Source organism: Pseudorasbora parva, chromosome 6 (genome assembly GCF_024679245.1).
Source record: "Pseudorasbora parva isolate DD20220531a chromosome 6, ASM2467924v1, whole genome shotgun sequence".
NCBI lineage: Eukaryota > Metazoa > Chordata > Actinopteri > Cypriniformes > Gobionidae > Pseudorasbora > Pseudorasbora parva.
In genome coordinates this window covers 38083331-38094772 of record NC_090177.1, presented here as the reverse complement: position 1 = coordinate 38094772, position 11442 = coordinate 38083331, and the positions used below count along the sequence as shown (strand labels likewise).

General features: G+C 38.1%; 1 protein-coding gene across 1 annotated transcript in view; it reads right to left on the bottom strand.

The window, feature by feature from the left end:
• Window positions 1-642: 642 nt before the first annotated feature.
• The window catches only part of zgc:101663 (alpha-1,3-mannosyl-glycoprotein 4-beta-N-acetylglucosaminyltransferase C), a 29798-nt gene continuing 18998 nt past the window's right edge, over window positions 643-11442 (bottom strand). The window contains exons 3-4 of the mRNA XM_067446858.1: window positions 7752-7866; window positions 643-3043 (exon numbers count right to left, since the gene is read on the bottom strand). Of these exons, the coding sequence (XP_067302959.1) occupies window positions 1899-3043; window positions 7752-7866 (1260 nt within the window). The 3' untranslated portion in view covers window positions 643-1898. The remainder of the gene's footprint in view (window positions 3044-7751; window positions 7867-11442) is intronic.

Genomic DNA, 11442 nt, shown 5'->3' with positions numbered 1-11442 from the left:
AAGGATGATCAGAAGAAGTGGACAGCACATGAGTTAAATATATGAGTGTCACAGCAAAGGCTCTGAATACTTAGGACCATGTGATATATCAGTTTTTCTTTTTTAACAAATCAGCAAAAATGGCAACAATTCTGTGTTTCTCTGTCAATATGGGGTGCTGTGTGTACATTAATGAGAAAGAAATGTACTTAAATGATTTGAGCAAATGGCTGCAATATAACAAAGAGTGAAAAATGTGAGGGGGTCTGAACACTTTCCGTACCCACTGTATACACTGTAGCTACAGTGGGCTCTAAAAGTCAGAGAACACTGTCATAAAAAATAAAATTAAATTAAAATTAAAATTGAAAATAAACAGAAAGTTTTAGGATTTAAAAAAGGGGTGATCCTGCAGTTTCAAATACTGAAATAATAAAAATGTAAAATAGATGCGTCTTCACAATTGGCCGCAGATATTTTCACATATTTGATTCAGTATATAAAATATTCAATGAAAAACCACACTTAAACACCACACATACAGTTAGCAGATCATTTCTTCAAATTAGACCCATAATGCAATGTAGAGTACCAGAGTTATCCTGCCTCTGAAGCCACTTACTACAAATGAGCACTTAAATGGACATGAAATTTTGATTCGAGTTGAAACAGGAAACGTGTTTATTTGGCTTTCATATAGGCAAGATTCGAACAAAAAAAACAACAAAGAACACTCATATGCAAAACAGATATATGACAGGTTTAAGGCTAGGGCCAGGGTAAAGTGGACAAAATTTGTACAGTATAAAATTATGTCTATGGAAAGTACCTATAAAACATGGAAACACAACATGTGTGTGTATGTGTGTGTGTTGAATGTAAACTAGTATCTACACTTTTTCCTCACCAATGTTTAAAGCCATGAAACTAGTATTTCAAAATGTATTTTAAGGCCATTTCACCTAGGGGGCGGTATGATCCTTACAAAACATTCACCTTTTTAAATAAAGGTTTGTAAATGTAACCTCTTTTTCCTCACTCAACTATGCCCTCTCTCTGACGTGAAACTTCTTATTTTGATATTTATTAATATTAATTGAAGATAAGGCACTTATTTTCAAATTTTAACATTTTGTAACCTCTTACTTTTTAAGGGTCCAAGTCCATTATACTTAAGGCAGAATATTGACCACAGGCTAAATTCTTATTACGTTCGAATACTTTAGACAAAATAAAAAAAATAAAAAAAAGTGTAACTTTAACCAGTTACTTTAACCTTATTTCCATGAAAATAAATGTATTTAATCTTGGGAAACCTTGCAAAAAGTTATCAAAAAAATCTTTTTTTTTTTTTTTTTTTTTTTTTTTTAAGAAAAGTTAATTTCAAGTTTAAACTATTTACGTTAAAATAAATGGAACTTGGTCATTTCAAAGTTCAAATTAATTGAAAAGAAACAACAAAATAAGAAAAATAAACTTAATATAAAGTCAATGTTCTCAAATTTTGGTTTTCCCATTCCATTATTTTACTTGAAATACACCTATTTTGTGCTGTATAGAGACAATTATTATAGTTTTACTCATATCATTTTAAATTTTATTTTGTTTATATTTTTAAATTTCATTTTTTAATTTCAGTTAGTTTTAGTAATTTATTTTTGTTTTTGTTTGACTTTTTTTTTAGTAAATCAAGTTACTAAAAACAATGAGATATGTTGGCAACTAACTGAAATAAAATCTTATCCTTTTTCAGTTAACATTTGTTTTACTACAAAAAAAAAGAAGTTTTTATGGTTTTAGTTTCATTTATAATAACAATCCTGATCCTCAAAGGCAGTCAATCTATTTTAAAGATTCAAATCTTCGTCAACGATGACAGGGAATTTGTTTCTGCTGCAGCACAGCTTTAGAAATATTTCTCAAAGTATAACAGCTTTAACAGTCCAGACCTGGATCTTGTTTATGATAACCCAGTTAGGCTGCGACGCTGTGACTCGAATTCGTAAACATGCCACGGCTGCGGGCACACTCTTCTGGACATCTGGTTCATTAAACTGGCCGCTCTGAAGAGAGCCTAGTGTGTGAAATCCCGAGCAATCCATCGTCGACTCCGTTTTCTCCAGAGTTTTTCCAAGTTCCACATCAGCAGAGACCAGTTCATCTTTTTCATCTAATCCTGTTCGTATTTGGACACGGGAGATGAGAACCGGTTCATGAAAGACCACTAAAAAGTATTTTTCAGAGTCAATAGGGGCCACACCCCAGAAGTAGTCTAAATCCTGACTGTAAGCCTTTTCGGCTATATTGGTCTTAAAAGTTTCAATGTTTGTGCGAATGTCTGCTGGAGGGTTATCAGCGACTTCTTCAACAAAGTCCTCATCCTTTAGATGATTGTAATTCCCCCTAAATGACGAGTAAGTGCCCATGTGCTGAAACAGAGATGGGCGGAAACGTATGACTTTATCCTGCATCAACAATCTGTGGAAATGTGACAGCAGGAAGTCGCAGGGCATCTCTTGGTAGAAATTATAAAGGAAACGGGACAGAATGGGCAGATCTTTGGACTGGTAGAGTTTGCCAATGTAGCCCAACTTGGAGAATTCCAGTGTGACCCACTTCGAGTCGGGCATCGAACGGATGTGCTCATGCATACTGGAGAGAAAGTTCTTCGAACAGCTCACGTCATCCTCCAGCATGATATAGTATTGGGAAAGGTTACTGCTAAAATGGAGCAAATAGGAGTAGTCCACGTTTTGCTTCGAACGGAAGGACACGCGGTCGGGAGCGTCATTGAAGTTCCTCTTCAGTCCTGAAAGGGGGGGATAGTTTTCTTCGTTGACGTGGATAACCAGCAGTTGACCCTTCGACAGCTGCCGGGGGAATTCATCTGTAATTTTCTGTAAGCTCTCCCGGATCCAGCTCGCATCAAAGTCAGCGAGAAGGACGACGACCACCATTCGATCCAGCTCTTCCTCTGAGGACTTGGTGAAGATTGACTGAAGAGTGTCCTGCAGATAACTGCCCTTTTCCCTCTTCACAGACGAGAGGCCCACCGTAAGGTACTCTAGTAAAGGATTAAACCACAAGGATGCGACTACAAAGTTAGTTGCTGCAGGGATTCATTAAGTTCACAAATGTTTAAAACTTTCCCTACCATTGACAGAATTTTCCAGCAATCCATGTTTTCACTGTTATATGAGTACAAAACAGGGCTGTCAAAATCCCTCTAAAAAAACATGAATATTCAAACTATTCGAACATCTGGTTGCGCATTTTGTCAATAATGCATATTACGTCAATAACCGGACAAATTAACACAAAGAGACATAACTACTTGTATAGATAATCTATTTAAGTTTAAACATATTTGACAACGTATTACCTACACAAAAACAAGTAAACCACCTAATGGCCAAGACCACAGACCTCACTCTCTCTCGCCCTCACCCTCAAAACAGTCTCTCTTTGTAAACTTTGTTCAATCCATGCGAGTGCTGCCGTGTGTTCAAATATCTCGGTTCCTCATTTTGGTGCCATCAAACGTGCTTTAACACTTTGGCTGGTGCTGAGCCAGAGACAGACGCGCTCAGCGCTCGTCACATATCACAACTATTCAGTGTTTTCACCACATCATGTTTATTTTAGGTTTCAGACATTTAAATGCACATACGTAGCAGCAAAAACACGCTGATGTCTATGGAAGTGGCAATAACAATCCTTTCAAACAGTTATAATTTGACTGTGTTTTATTCATATCAGACACACATTATATAAGTTACTACTATATATGACATAGGTAACAAGTTTGTGAATATTTTGAATAAAAAAGAAAAAACCTGAAGTCGGTTCAAAATTGAGCTCGCGAGTTGCGCCTATATAATGTGCGCGTCCGGTGTAAGACCCCCTTTAAGCAAGACGTTTCGGACAAAATCTTAAATTGTTATGGCAACCATCAAAGGCACAAGTTGAACCTGAGCTCATGTTAACAACATTTAAGCAAAACTTATTCTAATCAACGTAATGTTGCCTTCTCTGTCGATATCATGGTCAGCGCTAGTATAGCCACTGAACAGGAAACACAATACCGGAAAGTGTAAGTAGTTCAGTACCCATTGGTTGCTGGAGAAACAGGCGGATAATGTGGCCGTCCGGTGTGCTTCACGCTCCCTACGCATAACGGTTTAAATGAACAAATGCATTTTGAGGGCTGATCAAGAGTTTAGTTCAAGCAATTTAAGGTCACGACTCAGTGATTGAAATAAATATATAATTTTATTGAATAATATTATTGAAATATTATTGTTTTACGTCATATTGAACGCTCCGAGCGAGCTCTGCTGTGGTAAACATGGAACTTTTCCTTAACTGTAGCTTGCATACAACTCTCGTGGCTCAACAATTTTACCTCGTACCTACCAAAATCCAAAGTACTTCCAGACATTGCTTTTTAGATTTTGGGGGGTTAAAATCACTTTCTCTGCTGCGGGCAATTTGGGCTCTGCACTTTCTGCCATCTTTCCTGCAAGAAGCAGTGCCTGACAGTGTGACTCATGTGACCTGTCCTTGAACCATCAGGCGCACTCGCAAAGCAGACAGCCACTCCTCTACTACCGCAAGCTTTTTTCCCCAATTTTTTTTATTTATTATTATTTGAATATTAATTTTCACCAAAATTCTTTTTTTTTACTATTCGAATATATTCGAATTTAGAATATTCGTTGACAGCCCTAGTACAGAATCTCCAGATCAAAACACAGGCGAAGAAGAAACAAGCGATAGAAGCATTGCGATAGACCCACATGTGAACGAACATGATCATCAATGGCTCTGTTTACACCTGGTGTTAAGATGCATTTTATTAGATCAGACACATTCGCGTTTACTCCTGGTGTTTTAATCCGTCTCTTTTGTCCACTTTCAACGATTACTCTCCTGATTTCTTTGAGGGGAGGGTCTATGGGCGGGTAAACGTATGGGCTTTTTCAGATCTTTCAATCTAATGGGCAAAATAAGCTCACGCAATTTATATTTAAATGCAACCACGTCAGCTTTCGTTTCTGCTCTGAAAGCCGCAAAACCAGCCAAACTTAGTGTGTGTTATAAATCAGAAATGCTGAGAGAACATTGTGCTTGGTAGATTTTTCCTCCTCAAACCAAACTTTGGTCTCCAGCCGACAAAGGTCAAATCCCGTCTGGCCAGCCACAACCCATAATGTTTATGCATTAAGTCAGTAGGCAGAGAGTAGGTATGGCTCTTCTTTTGAGGTTGTTTGAACACATTCAACCAAGCATCTTCACTGAGAAAGCAATCGCGTCAAATGTGTTTTCGACTACCCCTGGAACCGGTGTTAACTAAAATATGGACAAATGTGGTATTTTGTGGAGGTTGAAGCTTACAATATAAATAGTTATCTCTAATGTTCAAGAATCCCGACTAAATCCAGCGGTGCAGTCATCATTGACGACGCTTTGAAGTGATGTTAATGGGAGCGATAATTTCACTTGATTAAATTCCTCGGTCCTCGTGTCTTTTCCTGAAGGGGTGGAGCTAAGGCACGAGGAAAGGAAGCTAGGAAAGGAAACGAGGATGCACAAATAAAAATTGGGAAGCACCCTAGGACTAGCTATAGGACTGTGAAGCTTTTGGGGGTGTTGACAGACTAAATATACTCAATCCATGTCGTTCTCAATCAGATCCAGACAAAGTCTACAGCAAAAACATGACTTTCTTAGCTGTTTATTTAAAATTTTGCTTTTTAAATGAAACTTACCCACATTCAAGTGTTGATAAAAAAGCAGAGACTCTCATTCTTTTGATATATTGACTGTTCAGATATTCATACAACAAAAACGGTAGTGTATATAATGTTATTTCAAGATTCTCTTGGAAATTGCTTATTTTAAATACAGTACAACCTTTTTACTGGTGAACAAAACTTGGTTTCATTTTATTTGGATGGTCCCTTTAACACATTCTGACTATAAGTAATGTTGCACCTACATGTCTACTAACTCTCAGAGTGTTATTGGTAGTATTAGTCGGTAGTATTAGTTGACTAGTAGGGTTAGGGTTAGAATAAGTTGACATGTTCTTGCGTAGTTCCTTATAGTCAGTAGAATATCTGTTATAGAACATCACTATAAAAAAAGAGTCCGATATAGAGCAGACAGTCTATTAATACTAAGTTATCTGGCATGTAGTTGCAAAGTTACTTATAGTCAACAGAATGTTCAAAAAGAGAACATCAATATAAAGTGTTACCCAAGAAACATCCCCACAGGATGCAGTCAAAAACAATCCAGAAATTAGTGTCCGGAATGGAGCTTAAAGCGTTATTTTAAGAACTGGAGCAACAAAGGAAGACATCTGGGTTTGGTTCAAATGAAAAGGGAGCCAGGACTCAAGTGCAAAGAAATGAGTCTTTATTAAACACAAAAAAACAAACAAAATGTACCACAATAACAAAACTGAATATACAGGGAGATTAAATAGGAGACAAAAAAGGCATATAATGGGGAACAACAGGTGAGACAATTGAATCAATAATCAGATAACAAGAGGGGCAGGGTCAAAGACTGAAGACGGGAACGCACATGACAGAATTAAACCAAAACACCCCTGGCACCCCTGTTCAACGCTCAAACCGGTGCGCAGCGTTTTGCTACGGTTTCCGGTTGAACGTCATGTTTCCTGTCAACGGTGTGCAATGGGTTTGAGATGCGTTTTCTCTCGTTTGGTGGGTGTGTCAAATATGTCAGCCCAATCAGCAGCAACATGTATCTAAACCACGCAGTGTTAAAGAGAAGCTCGCACAAAGGGTCCAAGTAAAGTTGTTTATAAATGTGTCCGCCGCAGCTCGGTTTATGCAACAATTGAAGATATTAGAAGACATGATTGTCTTTAGAGTTTTATAGTTTAAATATCATTTAGTAATTGCAATGTCTTCTGGCCCATATCCTTTCCTTAGGAAGATGTGCTAACATAAATATACTATACATATTTATATATTATGATATAATTATTTATTATAATTATTACAAAGATATTTATATTTATATCTATTGTATTGTGATACTGTCCTAAATTTTTATATACTCCTCTGATTACATAATGGTAAATATTACAATATCAAAGTGATCAGTAAATAATAATACGCCTAATATTCACAATAAAAATAAGGCCATATGGATCATAACACAATCTCACAGGTAAGAAGTGGATTATCCTTCACCTGAAATGTTTGTTTTTTCATCCTGAAATGTGAGGCAAATGTTGGATCACAATAATTAGGAACTACAGTTTCCACAAATCCCTTCACTCCATTGGGATGTTTCTTTTTTATTCTGGACGGCAAGGGCAGTGACTGTAACATCAAGTGTATTTTGTGGAATTAAACATGCATTTATATCGATTTCATCAGGCTCTGAAAATTCTTCAAAAAGAGCACAAAGAATGGCCTTCTCAGCTGCCATAGTTGCAACTCCTGTGTCATCAGAATAGGGCGTTCAACTCAGCACCGTTTCCATTTAAAAAAACGTTTTGTCAGCACTGAACGCAGCCCACATGTGCTAAACCAGACAAGACAGACATATGACACCGCCTGGCTCATATGCACATTAATCTTCAGTTTAAACATTGCAGATGTTTTGTGTGAATGGCTGCATTTTCACTGTATAAAAATTAACATTCTACATAAATATAAGGATACTTTTAAGCGTATTCTAGTTAAATAATAACAACGAAAGAAATAATGGATAATAATAAAACTCACTCTTGGACTGCTGGAGGTATCCTGCCAGAACTTTAATGGAAACATTGAAATGCAGGTAATGGCTCTTGAGATCTTCAACCCAAGTCTCTTTATCCCACGTCCATGTTGGTGAATCCTGTAGCAAAAAAAAATATGAATGTTGGGAACCAGACAGATGACGGGTATGGGTTTCTTTCTTCTGTTGAACGCAAAATAAGATATTTTGAAGAACAGTTTTTGAAGAACAGACAGTTGATGAGTCCCATTGGCTTCAATTGTATTAAGTCAAAGGGGCTCGTCAACTGTCTGGTTCCCAAACTTTTTTTTTTTTCTTTTTTTTTTTCTTTTTTATTTAATAGGGGCAGATACAGTAAACATAGATTATCTTTAAACAATGCCATGCCAGCATCATAGTGTTTATAGCCAAAGGCTAATTCGAGTCTCTAGAAGGGCTTTTTGTATCAAGATATTACAATAAATGTAAATTTAAAAAAAAAGAAACAATACATTGAATACAAAAAAGGTCAAAAGAATGTAAAAAAAAAAAAAAATGATTTCACACATGGTCGTTGCTGACAGTGCCAGGATTTTGTCCGTTTTTTTAAAAGTAGACAGTTTAGTAAGAGTCTTTATCTCAGCAGGATATTGGATAGCTCCTTTCACAGAAAAAAACTGAGCAAACGATGTTCTACAAAACGGAACTTTACAGTCTCCACTTGTGGCTGCTCTCGTGGATCTAAAACGTATATATTTTTTTGGGGGGTCACAATATGCTTGATTCCAATGTGATACTCTGGGTTGTTAAACTGGCCTTCAGCATATCACAATGCTTTCAAATATATATACATAGGCAACCTTTTGTTTTGGGAGATGCCTCAAGAGAGGCTATGACTCAAATGTACAGGAAACAAGCCTGACCTGTAATGGAAGGAAATTGAACTGCAAGCTCGACTTGTGGTGTGCAATAGTGTGTCCCAATTCACGTACTTGTGCAATATTCTTTGTCGTTTTGTAGCATAAATTGTGTGTGTGTTCACACTAAAAATTCCAAAAAGTGCTCTTTAAGGGGATAGTTCACCCAAAAATGAAAATTAGTCCATGATTTGCTCACCCTCAAGCCATCTTTTTTCTTCCGTTTCATCCCTTATTCTTTCAGACAAATACAATCGGAGTTGTATTAAAAAATGTCCTAGCTCTTTCAAGCTTTTTAATGTCAGTGAATGGAGGATTTGCTCCGGATGGAGCCGTGTGAATTACTTTTATAATGGATGGATGCACTTTTTTGGGTTTCAAAAATCAAAGCCTCCTTTCACTGCTATTTTAATACTTGGAAGAGCTTTATTTAATACATTTCAGATAGTTTTTTTCTAAAAGAAGGGATGAAAGGGAAGAAAAAGGAAGGCTTGAGGGTGAGTAAATCATGGGCTAATTTTCAATTTTTTTTACAAAACAACAAAAAATAGCCAGATTATCAGGGTTCTCCTCTGAGAGTTTTGTCTGTTTTGCCATGGATCAATGTTTCTTTGTTTTGTGCTTGAGCACATGGCTCTGTCTTTTTTTTTTTTTTTTTTGTGGTGGCCATGTACTCTCGTCCTGCCTCCTTGTTTCCAATTACCACGCTCTCTTTTTTTTCCTTGTTAAAAGATTTTTCCTTGTTAAAAAATTTAAATTATGTCATTAATTACTCATCCTCACGTCATTCCAAACCTGTAAAACCTTTCTTTGGAACATAAATGAAGATCTTTTTGATGAAATCCAAGAGCAAAAACACTTTCAAGGACCAGAAAGGTAGTGAAGACATTGTTAAAATAGTCCAGGTGACTCCAGTGGTGCAACCTTAATATTTTGAAGCGACAAGAATACTTGTTGTGCACAAAAACAAACAAATATATTGACTTTATTCAACACTTTCTTCTAGCCTGTGTCAGACTCTTACGCTGTTGACGTAGTGTAAACAATTACATTGCTGTCTATGCAACAATGGGAAGATTTTTTTTTTTTTTACAAAGGAACAATGTAGAATAATACAAACAATCAACCAACACATAACAGTTAAAAGCTTTTCTGAACAGAAAACAGAGCTGATGGTGGAAGTCTCTGTAAGCTCCACAGTGGTCCACTCCATGTTTTACATTTCTCCCAGCGCTAGAGGCTCTGTAGCTACATATTTCCAATTCGGTGTCCTGATGACGTCGCCGAGGCACAACAAGCGCAGCTGAAGACCAGATGGAGGGGATCGCTGCAGCACCATGCAGGAGGCAAACAAAGTTTTCCGGACACTTCTGTGGACACACCGGGATCGGCGCAGAAGTCCAAGCCGTTCCACGGCCGCAATGCAAGAAGGAACAGCGACGCAGCCGAGAAGCGGAACATCTCAACATCATGCCGGACGCTGATGAGGCCGGCCCCGTGCTAACGCCGCCAATCAACCGGCAACCTCAGCCACCATGCAGCTCAAGCCCGAGGGAGACCACCAGTGAGCAGCCGACACCCAGAAGAGAGAGCAGCCGCAGCGAACAACATCAAACGTCCTTCAAACCAAAGCCAACTGCAACAATTCCAACAAAAACAGGAGAGAAGCGGTGGAAAACAGAACGGCGAACAACGTCCTCTCTGTGGCTGCCAGAAATCAGCTACAGTCCCATTTGTAGCTCGGACTGTTTGACTAGTCACAGTCATAATAAAATAAAATAAAATCTAAATCTAACAGTGCAGTTAACATGATTTGTGGGTGGAGAAGCGGCGAACAGACAACGCCAGCGTCCTCTTCATAGACTGTAAAAAAATATGGACGTAGTGTCCGGGACGTCACTCATAGGATTCCGATAAGCCGTTTTGAGCTGGGCGTCGCCATCTTGTGAGCGAGTCATCGTGTCACTCCCTGATAACAGAAAAAAAGCGGGATGTGGGCGGAGCTTAGGTGACGCAATGACTTTTGACGGCGGATAAATGGCTATCCACCTGTCACTCAAAGTGGCCACGTCCTTAAAGGGTTACTTCAGCCATTAGCATATGGTTTTGTATCAGTAGAAACCCTGGAGTATATTCAAATGATTGTGTCACAGTAATCAAGTAGGTGGCTTTGGGAATGGCCTCACAGGGCAGCGAAGCATTCTGGGAATTGTAGTCTTTCATCCATATGAGACAAAAATACATTCTGTCTTTTCTCAGTCTAGAAGGCACCAAATTCAAAAACAAATTTCTCATTTCTACCACATTGATGACCCAGTTTAAATACAGATTCATCTTCCCAGTGCTGAAGTACCCCTTTAATTATGCAGAACATTAAGGCTTTATAACACGTAAACGAATGAGTTATAAAAAAAAATTCACCCCCCACACAGTTGTCATGAAAGCCAATATTAGCCGTATAGGCCAAAACCACAATTTGTTCCAGGCTGTAACATGTTTTTTTCTGCTGTAAAGTTCAGCATTTTAACATGGGGCTCAATGAGATTCTGCTCCTACTGGAGCCTGTTGAGGAATTGCAGTTTAAGTCACTTCCGTATTGGCTTCAAGAGAGATCGTGGGAGGTTGCCGCTTGGTCCTCTCCCCCACGTTGCTCAGTTTGATGTGCTATTGTGTACTTCCTACTTCTTTGTTCCTAGTTGAAAATAGTGTCATAACCTGTCCTGAAATCTGAGTTTATCTGGCTTCTTCCTCTCTCTGCCAAGACCGGTGCAGTGTCTGTCCCACATGTGCTGTGTGATCC